This window comes from Phalacrocorax aristotelis, chromosome 9 (genome assembly GCF_949628215.1).
Source record: "Phalacrocorax aristotelis chromosome 9, bGulAri2.1, whole genome shotgun sequence".
In the NCBI taxonomy this organism is placed as follows: domain Eukaryota; kingdom Metazoa; phylum Chordata; class Aves; order Suliformes; family Phalacrocoracidae; genus Phalacrocorax; species Phalacrocorax aristotelis.
This window is the reverse complement of record NC_134284.1, coordinates 11,063,297-11,080,119: the sequence shown is the minus strand read 5'-3', so window position 1 is coordinate 11,080,119 and position 16,823 is coordinate 11,063,297. Positions and strand designations below refer to the sequence as shown.

Genomic DNA, 16,823 nt, shown 5'->3' with positions numbered 1-16,823 from the left:
TGCTACTGCAGTGGCTGTGAACCACACAGAATACAAGAGGAGGATGAATATTGACATATTAGGTAGAATAATTTATAGCTTTTAACAGCCCTTAAAACTGGAACAAGAGGAACAGTCGAACAGCAAGAATTACACCATTATATATCTATGCACAGGTTCCATGGGGCATGGTTGAAATGGTACCATCTGAGTATTATATTCCATAACATATGACATGGAACTATAGAGTGGAAGTAAATTAAACACACATCACTGTATTCAGAGCCTGACTAGAAAGCAGCCTTTTTTCCAGGACTGCAAATAATGCCTTGCAAAGCATCTTTTTTAATCTATTTCTCCTGTTATAGGGTGATTTAGTTCTGTAATTAAAATGAAAATTGAGCTTGTCCCTGTGCTTACAAGTCTTTCATTTAAGGAAATAACAAAAAACTCGGTTCTCTTCTCTTTCACGTCTATCAATTTCAATCTTTAAAAAGATGAACCTCCATGTCATTGTACAAGAGACTTTGTGGGAAAAATATATGACCATCCATAAAAACAACTGATATTTAAACTGTTTGCTTGTGTCACAAACATGAATTCCAATTTAATTGAAGCATCTGGAGCATTAGAAGCTTTTAGGTTAAAATCTTATTAAACTTCTTCAACAGTTAGTAACTTTTTAGAAGTGATAAAACTGGTTAGGAAGGAACAAAACTGCAGTTCTGATGGAGAAGCTACCCATATTGACTGAATGTCTGATTCTAAAAATATTTATTTCAGGTCATAGTACTTACTATTACAAGAGGTTTCACTAAATACTGTCATTAAATACTTTCATTAAATACTCTTCCATTTCATTATTGAAAACTGTCACATAATTGTAAAATAAGCTATCTTTTTCTTGCATGCTGGTCCTAACTTATAGGTTCCAATTACTCTGCAATGTGCAACTCCTGGCATTGTGACATGCATCTGCCATTAAAACTCCATCCCTCCATGTTATTATGACCTTTCTTTCAGATCTTTACTTTGCCTCAACTTCAGCAGAGTAAAAAATAATTCTAAATTAAATTTCGTTTTAACACTGTAATTTTTTTTCAAATGTCTGTTCATTAGGAAATTTGCTGCGATAACTGTAAATTTCTTTCCGTTGCGACTCCCAGCCTGCAGCTATTTCTGCATCTCACACATTTCAACAGCAAATTGGAAGAGCCTTTGGATAAAGATTTTTTGCAAAAAGTTTTCATTGTCCCTCCTCCCCTGTGAACATCAGACTTGGCAAATATGTGGCTTTTATAGCACTTGATTAAATCACAAAGGAGCCTCTTAAATTGTCATTGAAGTAACTACTCGAGCTTACTAAAAGCATCCCTAAATTTTACCTTAGAGCCTGGACATAGCAATTCTTATCCTCAGCAGCTTCATTCAAAGGTGTGTGAACGAATGCAGATGTACATATCTTACACAGCTGAAGAGTAAACAATAATTTTATTGAGTTGACCATCACTGCATCTGACCCCAACATGAAACCTATCAAAAACACACTTTTAAGTTAAGGATAGCCCTGTGCTTTTATTTTACTCTCCTCTCTTTCTTTGCAATGATGTTGAAATATTAGAGGTGTACCTTTTGCTATACTAGTTAGAATTTGTTTAAATTATTTGCCTGTGAAAACTCTTGGTGCCAGAGCTTCTCAGAGAAGTATTTTAGATTTAAAAAAAAATTGGAAAATTATATAAGTACTTCCTTAGATAAAGATGTATTTCTCATACACAGTTTTACTTTTTTAGCTAATACGTGAAAAATAATCAGTATGCAATAGTATATGTCTTTGTCAGCATTTTAACATGTAGGAGAAGTATACTTCCAAAGCACTACTGAAATAGAAGGAAGCTGGTTATAAAAAAGGACAGACTGCGTAACTGGAAAATATGCAAATAAGAAACTTGTGATGACGTTCAAACAACAGAGCTATGTGAGAAAGAGGTAGTGGGATTAACCCTCCCACATGCTTCAAAACTGATTATTTGGATATAGCCTTCTTTGGTCACTGAGGATCTATGATTTGCATTAATCCCTAGCTTAAATAGCACAGTGTTGAAACAATTATATTAGTAAGCTAGAAATTCTATACTGTTCCTAACTGTTATGCAAATTTCAATTTCTGATATGTATTTTTGGGTTACTATTCAGAAAGTGCAATATTCCTTTTGAGACATGACACAGAAACAATGCAAGAAGAACAAACAGAGGCTGAGAACCTGCCCAACTTTATTCAGAGCCAACTTCCTCTCCCTTCTGTAGGAGTTTATTCCTCCTTTTCACTCCTCTCTCTTTTTAAAGAAGGCTGGAATTGTTCTGGGATGTGCTTTCTTTTCAGAAAGTAAAAATTCAGATGGAAATCCATGTTCTACCATTTATTCCCCCAAAGCTCATTTTAATTTTGGTTTGGGTCTTTCAGGCCTTGCATGAAACTCCAGTTTCCGCTAGGATTCACTTTCCACTCCATCTGCACAAAGTATGTTTTACAACACGCACTTCTTTCACAGTTGGAGAAAAAAAATCGAATGGCTTCAAACAGCAGTAGCTACCAGATCACATAATTCTAGAATAATTCAGGTTGGAAGTGACCGCTGGAGGTCTCTAGTCCAACCAACCTTCTTCTCACAGTGATATCAACTGTGAGTTCAGAGCAGGTTACTCATGACTTTATCAAGTCAAGCATTGGAAATCTCCAAAGATGGAGATGGCAAAACCTCTCTGGGCAACGTGTTCCAATGATGGACAGCCTTCATGGTGAAAAAGTTTTCCCTTATAACCAGTCTGAAACTCTCGTTTCAGTTCAAGTCTGTTGTCTCTCACCCTTTTGCTATGCAGCACTGTGAAGAGCCTGTCCTTCTTGATAACCTCCTCATAGACACTCTCAGGCTGCTGTTACATTTCTCTGAAGCCACTGAAGAAGGAAATACTTTTTCCCAGGCTCAACAAGAGCAGTACCCTGTCTCTCCTTACGGTGCAAATGCTACAGCTTCCTGACCATACTGGTGGCCCTCTGTCAAATTTGCTCCGATTTATAGATGTCTTGCTTTTACTGGGGACCCAAAACTGGATGCAGTGTTCTAGATACCAGGAATCTTTCTCCTGTAGAAAAAAAAGGGGACTGTTTTTTTTTTTTCCCCTGGAGGTCTCCACTCGTTTCCCTCCTTTGAGCATGCCTGTGTATGCATACAGTTGCATGTTCAAACACACATATATTATGGACCTAAATATCTCTTCTCTGATTCTGTATAATAAAATGGTATTTGGTTGCTTCTGGGTGATACTAATGTCAGTGAAAGACAGATCAGTATAAAAATACACATCTTAATGTTACTGTTTACACATGTATGCATTCAAATATTTTTAATATATACATACAGTCATTACTTTTATGACCAAACTCCTAAAATGTGGTTGTGTGTTAAGGCATGGCTTTATGTATCCCTTGTAGACTTTAACGTTACCCTCCAGTATTTGGGTTTTTTCATTAAATTTGTTTCTCGTAACTTAAAGGATGATGCAGAAATCTCGGTTAAAACAAGGAAACAAATAAGAAAAGTATGAGAAAATGTTTTTTTCTAAGGCCAAGGAAGACCTAAGAGCAGAAGGAGGAGAAAGCACCAAATGGAGCCAGAATTCCCAAGCTGCTGTCATGCTGGCACCACAGAGACGACAGGTGGGAGAAGCTGGCAAAGGGATGAGAGAACAGCAGGTGAAGGAAATGTGCACCCTGCATAATAACGCATCTCATTGTAGCTCTACAGTTCAGATGAGGAGCAGAGCCATGTGTGGAAGCCTATATTCTGCTCACTGGGGAGCTCTAAAGTCCAAAAGAGAAATAACTCCGGGGAAACGTAGTCTTGAAAAGCAAATCGTCTAGCTAACTCGCTTGGATCAAAGCACCAAACTTCCACCTCAGTCCAAACCAGGCTGTCTAAAAAACACCCTCAGTGCTTACTCTAGATTACCATAGCATGGCAAGTAGTAAAAGGAAATAAAAAGACCCAGCAGACATCTACACAAGCATTCCTTAACTAGCCTTCACATACAAAACAGAGAGTAAGTTTTCACTCATTTGGGACAGCCTGGGAAATCCATTCTCTACTTCATCATTCGTGATTATTGCAGCCAGCCCACCCTTAGGCTGATACAATCCCCAAAGCTTTATGCCACACTACTGCATGACAGAGGCTGCAGATGTTCACGTAATATATGGGAAACTGTAATCGAAATGTTAAGATGTTCGTAAGAATACTCATAATGGTGCAATTAATTTCTAACCAAGGCAAAAGATAGGCACAAGACCTCAAACGCTGCTACTTATGCACTTATAGGAGCCCTTCTTGAACCTGCGAGGGATGTCAAAGGCAACAACTCTAGGTGGTCTCTGGCTTTCCTAGCCATGTCTCTGCATGCTTGGACAGTGTCTCTATACAGAGAGGTCATGGAGTCTCCATCCATGGAGATAATCTAAACCCAGCTGGATGTGGTCCTGGGCAACTGCGTTAGGTGGCCTGGCTTGAGCAGGGGGGATTGGACAAGGTGGCGTCCAGAGGTCCCTGCCAACCTCAGTCAATCTGTGCCTCTGTGCGTCCACTTCAGAAGGCATTACAAAAAATCCCATCCTCTAAGAACAACAAGTAGGGGCTAAAATCTTTCATTTTTTGGTGTTCTGAACTACTATGTAACTTGTACAACTTAGTAGTGATACAATAGTTCATACCCCAGGCGATATTCAGATGAGTATTTCCACACCTTATGACTAAATCTTGCAAAATACCATAATCAAACTTACAATGAAATTTTGCCTGTTCAAAGTAAGGGCCAGAAGTTAATAACATGGTACATTCTAATGGTGATTTCTGTAAGTCATTATTATTAATATTTCTGAGATTTAAAGCATTTACATCAATAAACAGAGGGCGCTGTCTACTATACTTGTTAAATACTATATGTTAGTGCAAACTTGACACACTATCTCAAAACAACTCAAAAGCCAGTAAAAAATCTCCTGCAATGTGCAGAGACCAACACAAGCAAATGCTTAATTTCTGAAATATCAATACAAAAATTGCATTTCTGTTTTTAAATTGTCCTACAAATCCCATTTAAGTGAGTAATAAGGGCACTATAATAAATTCTTTCTAGCCTGGTAAATCATGCCATAATTTGTGCACACACTAAATGCTGACCAAATTCATTAAATGCAATAATCACAAATTGCTTGGGGTTTCTATTCACAATTAACAGGCTTTAAGTAAATGCCTATGAGATTTAGAAACAAAAGTTGGTTTTGAAACTTCCCTCCAAGGTTTTAATAAACTTAATGAGAAGGGGAAACTCTAAAAACCTCTAGAAACCCAGGTATTTTTACTTGTAAATGCTGAAACACTGGAAACATACATAGTTCTGCTACTGCAAATGCTTTTTAGTCATAACTAACTAGTCCTCTTTATTTCCAATGAACATAATATTCACACTACATTTATTATTTACCTCTGCAGGCCACATCCCTCATCACAGACATTCAGCCTTCAGATTCACAATTTTCTGCTGTGTTGATGCCAATTCTCCTGCCTTTAACCTGCTGGCAGCTCTGTATCCCCTCTCACACAGGAGGTCAGGATGAAATGAGAGCTGTAACCCAACATCACTCCATAAAACAACCTAACTCCTTCACTGGACCACACAGAGCTTTTCCTGAGGGACTAAAACCCACTGATGCATGCAAATATTCAGTGCAGCCCACCTAAATTAACGAGAGAATGGCTATTTCTCTCATTCTGCAAACTGTTACAGAGCGTAAGGAATTAAACATATATATTAAGTTGCAGTTGAAAAGAAAACTGCCCTTTAGAATTACAGATTTTATTATTTTGAAATCTATGTTGATTAAGTTTTATTATTTTGAAATCTATGTTGATTAAGTTAGGTATTTGCAAACAACCAGGGAAGAAACAAGCACTTACGTCAACTGTTCCTTTTGTCTGCGTGTTTTTAAGTGAATGCATTGCTATTCTTTTTCATTTATATAAGAATCAACTGCCAGCAACCTTCCCCTTCCCCTAGAAGAACCTAATAGAAAATTTAGGCTATAAGAAAAGGACTTCTATTTCAAAGAGATGGTCGGTGATCAGTAAAGCAGAAATGCAGGCCTTGATTCATTGATGTATTCACATTTCCAACAAATACCTATTTGATAAGGCCATTTCCTCACTCTCAGTCAGACACAGTACAGAAAATTTCCCCTATGAGTCACTGATTTATATTAGCATTAATTATTTTACCTGTAATAAACACGCAATGCCTGGATTTCTTTTTCTAATTTTTTGCACTGTTGAAGAGCCGCCTCCTTTTCTTGTTGCAAGGATATTGAGTCTGCCTGCAAAACAATAAACAAACGATAAACAATTTATTCAGAATATCCATATTGCTTTGAAAACATAACAATGCTTTGTGCATTCATTTCAGTAATGCTTTATTATAATTATGTATGTAAAGCTGTACTGTTTTGTAATGCTGCCTGTTTAATTCTTATGAAAAAATCATAGAATCATTAAGGTTGGAAAAGACCTCCACGATCTTTAAGTCCAACTGTCAACCCAACACTACCATGCCTCCTAAACCATGCCCTGAAGTGCCACGTCTACAGGTTTTTTTGAACACCTCCAGGGATGGTGATTCCACCACCTCTCTGGGCGGCCTGTGCCAATGTCTGACGACTCTTCCAGTAAAGAAATTTTTCCTAATATCCAATCTAAACCTCCCCTGATACAGCTTGAGGCCATTTCCTCTTGTCCTATCACTTGTTACTTGGGAGAAAAGACCAACACCCGCCTCGCTACAACCTCCTTTCAGGTAGTTGTAGAGAGCGATAAGGTCTCCCCTCAGCCTCCTCTTCTCCAGGCTAAACAACACCAGTTCCCTCAACCGCTCCTCGTAAGACCTGCTCTCCAGACCCTTCACCAGCTTTGTTGCCCTTCTCTGGACACGCTGCAGCAACTCGAAGTCCCTCTTGTAGTGAGGGGCCCAAAACTGCACACAGTATTCAAGGTGGGGCCTCACCAGTGCCAAGTACAGGGGCACGATCACTTCCCTGCTCCTGCTGGCCACACTATTGCTGATACAAGCCAGGATGCTGTTGGCCTTCTTGGCCACCTGGGCACACTGCTGGCTCATGTTCAGCTGGCTGTCAGCCAGCACCCCCAGGTCCTTCCCTGCCAGGCAGCTCTCCAGCCACTCCTCCCCCAACCTGTAGCATTGCATGGGGTTGTTGTGACCAAAGTGCAGGACCCAGCACTTGGCCTTGTTGAACCTCATACAATTGGCCTCGGCCCATCGATCCAGCCTGTCCAGAACCCTCTGCAGAGCCTTCCTACCCTTGAGCAGACAGACACTCCCATCCAATTTAGTGTCATCTACAAACTTACTGGGGGTGCACTCAATCTCCTCATCCAGATCACTGATAAAGATATTAAATAAGACTGGCCCCAAAACTGAGCCCTGGGGAACACTGCTTGTGACTGGCCACCAGCTGGATTTACCTCTGTTCACAACTCTCTGGGCTCGGCCGTCCAGCCAGTTTTTTACCCAGTGAACAGTACACCTGTCTAAGCCATGAGCAGCCAGCTTCTCTAGGAGGATGCTGTGGGAGACAGTGTCAAACTTGCTGATGACAAATCGTTTCTTGTTCTATTATTGCATTTTTTTCTAGTTTTTTCTTCCCAGCAGGATGATGTTTTAAATGGCTTCCCCCACATATATGGTAAACTTTTGAATGGCTAAGGTTAGACCTGTTCAGTTCAGCCAAGTGTTTCTCAGCAAACGTATGTCATATTGAAATAATATTCCTATAGTGCAAAACTGTTGACCAACATATAGAGAGTGAAGCAAGGCACTCAGACACAAACTACTGATGCGTGACTCTCGATCTGTACATGGCTCTCCAGCTGTGAAGTGTGGCTCCTGTGCCGGCTAATGTTACCAGCAGGAGAGCTGTTGGATAACCCGTACCCTGAGTAGCCTGCTGCCACTGGCCTGAGCCAGCAGGGCTGCTGAGACTGGCACTGCCAGCTTGCTCTGGGATGTGGGTACATTCTCACCCAGGATCTGGTTTATAGTGGAGCAAGGGAATCCCTGAGAAACACTGTCATCTCCCACCTGTGAACTCTCCCGGATGTTCCTCCTCCCATTGTTTATTCACACTGCTCTGCAAAGGGCTTGTGACTCATGGCCCTTATGGAAATTGCAGCATGTGGCTTGTAAGGTCAGGAAGGCAGTCAGCCCCAACACGGCCTTACGGTTAAAGAGGAGGTAGGAGAAATAAGTACTCATGTATATTTAATATGACTCTATAGCTTAATCACCATTAATTTTAAAATGTCCACTTACAATAGCACTGCAGGACTCCCTTGAGAGCCCAGGTACCATATAAATTACCTTAAAATCCGTGGATGATTAATTATTGTAACAACAAATAAGACCGGGCTTGCACAGCAATTCTTTGACACATGAGCCTGAGCATTGGGCTGCTTTCCAGTGTTTTTAATTCACGGTGTAAGTTATTAATTGTACAAATTGTAGAGCCCCAAACCAAGAGGCACATGTGTGAGAAATGCTGACTGCAGATTCTGCCAACTCTTAAGGACAGTGTTGTGGAAAAGTTTCTTGGTAAATTAAGGACCTGCTACATGAGCTATGAACTCATGTAGGGAAATGCAGAGTTCAGTCTCTAGCTCTGCCAGACTCGCTGTACAATCATGAACAACTCTGTCTGTATGCCTCAAAATCCCTCTCCTAAAACAGGGCTCCCACTCGCTTCTGTTTCCTGTTTGTCTGTTAAGACTGTAAGTCTTCAAGGCAGGTGTTTTACTGTTTACTGTCAATTCCCAGTCATCTATGGGCAATTTATTCTGCTGATTGATTAATCTTGTCCTGGATACATGGCTGACTCCTGGCAAATTTTATTAAACACCGCATTGCTCAAATGCAGCTACACAACCAGTCTCTGCACTGTGCTGCTCAGTGTGTCAGGCTGCACCCACGGTTTTGCATTGCTGGGGTACAGGACCCACCGCTGTAATTGCTCCTGTAACAGACGTTCATAAAATTTTAGCAGGAAGTTCCCTAGAGAATAAAACCAAACTTTCTTACTATATGGAGGGTTCCTTCAGCTTTAAAAGCAGAAGGTGTTAATGTTTAACCTCTGAGTGACAGTGGTTTAGAGCTTCTGATTCTGAAAACAATGTACTGGATGCTGGCAAGCCCTAACTCCTGTCAGCAAGAGGTTAAAATCCTCTGCAGGTGAGCCTCTTGCCCAGTGCTCCTTGCTGCCTCGCAAGCAGAACTCACAGAACACAAAGATGTTAGCCAAACCAAGCTATTTTCTGTAATTATACCGTTCTGTAGGTGAAACAACATTCTTAAAAATTGGAAAACACACTTGAATCAAAGTAGGTGGTTTGTTCTAGAGGCCAGTAATTAACATCCTTGCCAATTTTCAGTGTACTGTGAAGTGTGATTGAAATGGTAGACTGGAAGGAAATGTTTGCAGCTGACACACCTACTCACAGAGAGATTAACGGCTAGTCTCTTTGGAGAACTATCATAAAAAATACACTTTATGTTCCACTTGCTTTTCAGGACAAAAGTCAGAATGCACTAGAGTCTGAAGACTCTTATTTAGGTCAGTTTTTCAGCAGAGAAAACTGCACTGATTAGACTTGGTTTGCATCTGGGTTTACAACAGTAAAAATAATAGCAGAATCAGGTGCTTTGGAATTAAAAAAAATAACAGCTAAAAAAACTGAAGGGAAGAGAAGTAGACATTTGGTAACCTGCTCAGTAGCATGCAATGGGGTTCATACTAGGGAACTGCATGAGACCAACAAAATTCAGTCACAGGAGTTTTTGTGCACAGCATGCAGCCATATGACATAATGACCCATCATTCACAGGCCTGAAGAGTGGTAAACACAAATAAATGACTCAAATACCCTCCCAAAAGAGAGATGCCTTCCCTCACTAGAAGAAGGAAAGCAAAACAGTGCTCATCACAAAGTCAATTTGCTAACTAAAATAATGGTGCCTGCACTACTATAAAACATTTGGAAGACTCCTATAATGTATATTGAAATCCATCCATAGTGCACATGGCAGAAATCCTACATGAGCTCACTTCTAGTAATAACAATAGCTGCTCGGGAACTTTTTAACAAAATATTATTCCTTTGGAAAATGCCAAGCTGTGGAAACCAGAACTCTTCGCAGAAATGGATCAGTTTTGATTAAATATTTTTGGAAGGTAGGGTGAAGAAGGAGGAAGAAGAATAAAAATACCATTCATTCAGGTTCCTCCGGTGGAGGTTTTCCCTAAAAATGTCTATTTAGAGGTGAGGTTGGTCACCAGTTTGGTAGAGCGGTAACCCTCAGTGAAGTTCCTGTTTAACCCTGAAAGGGTATTCTGATCACTGGGGTATGGTCTTGTTCTCACAATTTTGTTTTGCCCACAAGTTCCTACGCTTTTATATTTGGCTTGACATGGATAGATCCTTCCCCCTTCTCTGTGCTCCACCCCACTTCCCTGCAAAATAGAATTCTTGCTCCTACACTTCTCTCATTTTGCATTTTAGCAGTTACTTGTTGAAAATAAAAATTGTCCAATTAAATCTAAAAGCTAATTGCTACATATCAAACTTAAAATAGCCAGATCTTGACAAAGAAAATCTTATTACTGATCCTTTTGCTGTTGCTTTTCTTTCAAAATATTTAAATGAACAATGCTATGTGTTTTCTTAACCCAAAGGCTGGAAAAATACAAGACTTTCACAAAGCAAAACAGAGGGTAAAACTAGTTTTTATCTTTTTCTAAATCCTCTAGTGCAAGCATGAATACTCTCAACTCTAATCTAAATTGAAAGAGGCAAGAACACACAGCATCCTATTCTGTCAGGTTCCCTGTGGGTGAGGGATGCCTTTTATAATGAACTTGAGTAATAAAGCTTCATAGCTTTGTCTTTTTACCGATTTTTGTTTTCCTCATGCATTTATAGAGAGCATATATATTTCCATCCATATATATTTATAGACAGCATGTACTTCTCCTTCCGTACATAGGCTAAACAAACACAACCTTTCCTGTTACCTCTCAGTAAGCAGGCTCTCCATCCTCCTGACCAACCCAAACCCATCTCTCAACAGTACTCTGCTAGCACTAAGTCCTAACTCCAGTGGAAACACCTTACTTGATACATTGTGGCATCCCTTTTGCTCACAGTCACTCTCTGATACCTGTCTGTCCTCCTGCCCGCTGGTATTACCCAGCTAACGGTGGAAATCCTTATTCATCCACAAATGATGATACTTAACACTTGGTACCATTGTCTTCCACGCCACTGCTTTTATTTTTCCAGTACTTGAGGCCATTCCAATCTTTCTTTGTATTAATAATATCTTCATTTTGTATTAAAAACATCTCCCAGCTCTGCATCATCAAGCAATTTTGTTGGTACGATGTTGCTCTTCATGCCAAAGGCTCTCAATGACAGCATTAAAGAAAACTGGTTCAGCACCAACTGGTGAGAAATTGGAGAGAAATTCCGCTATTGAAATCCTTGGACCTTAACGATTCTTCTTTCAAGGCTGTTTGTTGTTGCCTTCCTGCTAACTAGTTCCTTATTGCCTTTGACTAATCCCTCATCTCCTTCATGGGTACATGACATTTTGCAGACAGACATGAGCTCAACGTGCCCATCCTTCCAAACAAGAGATGCTAGGCGAACCCAGTTAACAGCAAGCAGCATTTCCCACATTAAGCTCGTGCCTGCTTGTAAAATAACAATATACACATTCTCCACTCTAATAATTTTCCGTATGGCACCACATACAAGCTTATGTGACAGCTTATATTTTACAAGTTTCCTTGTCTAAATAACCAGTTATCATACCAAAGAAGAATTCTTGCATGATCTTACTTGGGAGAAAGTTGTACTTCAATCCACTGTTAATGGATCTATGCTTTAAAAACATGTTCTTTCCCAATTTACTCTGAAGCCTCACAGTAAAGACTAACTGATCTACAATTGTCAGAATTAGGTTTTTTGCCCGTCTAAATATAGATGCTGCCTCTGCTAATTCCCTGTCATATTACACCATACACAGCCTCACAGGATTTATTGAAGAACTTTACTATCATTCCTGCAATTTCAGGTACCAGCTCTTTCAGAATTGGGCATGGAAACCATCCGTTAATCCAGTCTGAGCACAATAATCTATTGAACAGCTACGACGTACTCCATCTCCATGCATTCACTTCTCTTAACCCCTGTCCTCATAGCTGGCACCATCATTGCCCAATGCTGAGAGAAAAAAACCCCTAAAATCACACACTTTCAGACCTAATCCGGATTATCCTTGATCTCCATGCCATTCTCAGAGCTGTGGCACATTTCCTCTTTCCTTGTTCTCATTTCAGTTGTTACACTACTGTTTGTTTTAATTTTCTTTCCAAGGGCTGATTTAGCTTAACCTCTGGCAATTTTCATTTGTCTCTCTATCTCCTGTTTTCTAAGATATAACTGTCTTGCTTAATAAGTACTCTTCTTGCAGAAGAGTTATTCTTACTTTATTCTTATTGAGATTATAATTAACCCAATTAGAATTGACACCCTTCCCACCCAAAGCATCTTCCCCTGACTTGACTGAGATACCTTTTAATGTGCAAGTATTACTTAACTCAGTAATAGTTGCTACCAACAGCTTGCTTTCTACTGATCCAGGATATTCCTATGGATTAGAAGGCTGGATGAGAAGTCTGGAGAGTCTCAAAGGTAATTTCTGCAATTTATGTACTCAATCATTTACACTTGTTAGAACTGTATAACGGGGAAAGATGGCAATAAGATGTCTTTCTCCTCCTTTGGTCCTATGTTGTCTGGAGTCTGAAATGGACTCTAGCCACAAATGGACAACTGAAAACCGTCCCCATTTCCTGGGGGACAGAAGACTCTTTCTGCTGATATTAGCAGGCTCGCTGGACAGTAAGAGGTCAGGTGTCTTCTGAGGGCAGCAGGAGACTGGAAGGGGGACATACGTTTCTTTCATTCTGATTTAGAATGAATAAGCAAGAAAAAAATCTGGAAAATGTTTTAAAACCATTGAAGAAGTATTTTAATCTATTTTCAATGCTTTTATATTTTACACATCGTGTCAATAAAAGAAGCGCATACTGCAGGATCGAGTAGGTCATGTTGTGACATGTTGCGACATCCAACGTCTAACCATTCTGTTATTTTTACATTAGCAGCTGCTACTTAATGCAGATTACAACAGCTCGTCTTATTTTCTATATCAAAGTGTCAACATATCAAACTGTTCCACCAACAACAGAAGCAGATGACACTTTGATCTAGAAAAGAATATAAGCACTTGTCTTATTAATTAGGGGATCAGAGGTTTGCAGGGTCAAGAAAAAGATTCCAGCTAACATGAGGGGACTGAAAATGCCTAGCACTCTAATAACACACTAAGTGATCTTGTTTTTTCAATCACAGTGCTAACGTGTCGAACTGTTTCATTACAACACAAACAGGGGACACACTGACCTAGAAAATTGATAAAATTTTTCAACTTGCATTTAAGTACCAGGTGCCCCATACTATTTAAAAATGAAAAGTGAAAATTAGAACTGTACTATAGTAGATGTTATAAATTATTGACACATAGTTAAATACACAATTAACAATAATAAATCCAAATGTAAAATGTAAAATTAAAACTTCATGTATTTTTGAAGTCTGAAATGTAGTTTCAAATATTCACCAAATAACACTTCTGGGACATAAACCTGAGCTGGAAAAGTTTGGAATACTAACTGAAATCATTACAAATTCACAAAAAGTTGTTTCTCAACACATCATTTTCTACTGGAAATAGTTTTTACTAAACCTATCTTAACTTTAAGTAAATCAAGCAACTGTATTACTGATCCCTGATTTATCTGCGGTGCTGTGGAGGATCAGTACAGCTAGAAAAACTACCCTGAAGAACCAGCTGAGGGTTGTTTGTGTGTGTGAATTTCAGGGTAACAGTGGCTGTGGTGGGAACTGTAACAGCCTTTAAGCTACAGCTTCCCCCAACACACCATCACAACCATACCTGGGTTGACATTCCCTCTAGGCATAAAGGAATGGGATCTCAACAGCAAACATGACCTTTATGAGTTTGCATCAGGATCAAACAATTAACCATAATAAGATTTTACTCTACAGTCTAATACTATTGTTGGTCAGAATAAATATCAGTTAATGAAACTTTTTTTTTTTTAATAAAAAGGATTGTTTCACTGGAACAATAATGCCCTGTGAAGATGCACTGGTTTAGATAGAAATATTTCTGAGGAATGTCAGGCAGAATTTCTGACAGAAGAGAGAACTCCTCCCCAGCCACATGATTAGGTTATTCGTTTTGGATGCAGAAACCTAATCCTGAGTCCCATTCTCTTGCATTAACTCACTCTGGACACGGCAGACTCCCGCCAGCAAGAATGCTTCTCTGCTCTAAATTCATGTGAATTACCGATATTTCTGGTGTCTTCCATTGGTCTATGTCCTCTCTCTGTGGCTGGCAGAAATAATTTTTTATTGAATTGCTACGTATGTGAAAAGCAGATACAGACAGAAGTGCATTGTGGGAAAGGAGACTACTCCACAACCCAGCCATCAAAATGTTTGAGGGTGCTCAACTTCGATCAGCGAGCTGAAATCAGGGTTTTCACATATATGTATAGGATGCAAGTGCATCAACAGTGGCTTTTTAGTTGCATAGGTGCACCTTTTTCAGTTACTTTACAAAGAATGTCTAAATGTTTTCTCTTATTGGAATTAAAAATGGTAACCTCATAATCTCCCTTTTATTCCAAAATGAAATTGTCATTTTCAAGAAGTGTTGTGTTGCAAGTCTACCCAATGCCACCTTCCCCAACTCAGTCTTTATGCTATCCCTAATTTAATATTTTTAGGGAGCTTTTCAAAAGACTTGTAAAAGATGTCACTATCTGAGGTCCGGACTCACAAAACCACATTCCCCAGTAAGAATACATGACCATACCATACGAATATTGCTTGTATGGTCATTCATTTCTGAGAGGTCCTGTTGTGACTGGGGTGACAGCAACAGGCCACAACAAATATTATGCAGATTGTGCAATCAGGGAAAAAATAAATCACCAAATAGCTTTCCACTGCTCTGTCAAAAAAAAAAAAAAAAAAAAAAAGATCCAATAGCATTTTTGCCCAGACTCAGTAGATATCTGGTTCATTTTATTACAATAACAGCAAACTTAATATCTATTAATTATCTTAAAGCAATACCAGCTGAACCATTATGTCTCAGATGTTAATGCCTCATTCTTGTACTGCATGGTCACATCAAACTGGGAAGCACACTGTACCAGCAGTATTTGACAAGTAGTTTACTCTTTCACCTAATGATGTGTCCAAATGAGCACATACTACACGCAGATTCAGTCCCTTATCACATTATGCAAGAAAGTGTCCATGAAATGCTCATGATATCTTTCTGCGAGAAGTAAGAATTTGCTTATCTAACCTTACATACAATGTTGATACAAAGTTTCTTCATCATCTGCAGTATTATTTTATAGTATCCTATACTTCCTTCCAAGCAATATATGGTATATTGAAATTACAGGAAAAGTTAGCTATTCAAAGGACAATCCAAGGCATGTGATGAGAGTGTGAAACTAATACATGGAACCATTTTATTGTAAAGAATGATTCATGGAGTGAGGAAAATTAATTTGAAATTCGCCCCCTGTGAGGTTGATCCAAAACTGTAACTGACTTCCCAGGGTCAAGATTTCATTTATGGTTTCCTTTTGTTTGAGTACATAGCTAAAAAACCCAGAGATACCATCATAATTACCTACTATGTGCATATGGATAACTACCTAAGGATACCGCAAAGCTTATTTCAGGTAAGATATAACTTTAGTGACAACAAAAAGACTCCTGAAAACTTTCAGGGATGACAGCTCCAAAATACACATTCATAGCTGGATTGGGCTTTGCACATAAATAATGTCATGTGCAGAGATGCTGACGTTTTAGTAGGAGGGATTTTATTAAGGACAGAAGCTAGAGTTCCTTTAAAATAGCAAGTAGCTAGGTCTTCATATACAGAGAGGTGGATACTTGTCTCACTACTACACTATGATGCATACTGTGAAAACAAAATCAAAGGAAAACAATCAAGAAGGCTTTGTTTTAATAGAGAAGCAAAAAGCCATCACAACAGTTATTTTTGCATAGTAGCTATGGCTTTAGAATCTATAAGAAAATAAGAAAAGTAAGTGAATTCCTTTATGTCTCAGATTAAAGACTGATTACTGCTGTGGGCATGTGGAAAGGGCACATTTCTTCATGTTCTGTAATTCAGGTTTGGCCCTGGTGACTTCATACACGTTGTTTCTGATCTAAAAATCCATTGGAAAAATGTGATTTCAAATAAATAATGGAAAGACATCAGCAACACAGAGAAACTTGTCTTATTTGAAGGGAAAATAAAGCACGCTGTTTCGTGCATGGTGTTTACTGTTTATCTGAGGAAGCCTTCTTATGTCTCCCTTCACAGCTGCACAGGTAACTGGACTGGAAAACAGACACATCCCTTCTAAGGCAGACCAGGTTATCAAATACAAGCTTAAAACAAAAAGGAAAAAACTTCTCCGATCTACTGTGATAACAGGAATGCTCCCCTCAACTCTGAGAGACCTGACTTGCTTC

At 39.2% G+C, this 16,823-nt stretch overlaps 1 protein-coding gene across 16 annotated transcripts in view; it reads right to left on the bottom strand.

The window, feature by feature from the left end:
• The window catches only part of MIPOL1 (mirror-image polydactyly 1), a 201,633-nt gene that overhangs the window by 48,481 nt on the left and 136,329 nt on the right, over positions 1–16,823 (bottom strand). For all 16 annotated transcript variants that reach the window (XM_075103412.1, XM_075103414.1, XM_075103421.1 and 13 more), the window contains one exon: positions 6,309–6,403. In XM_075103412.1, the coding sequence (XP_074959513.1) occupies positions 6,309–6,403 (95 nt within the window). The remainder of the gene's footprint in view (positions 1–6,308; positions 6,404–16,823) is intronic.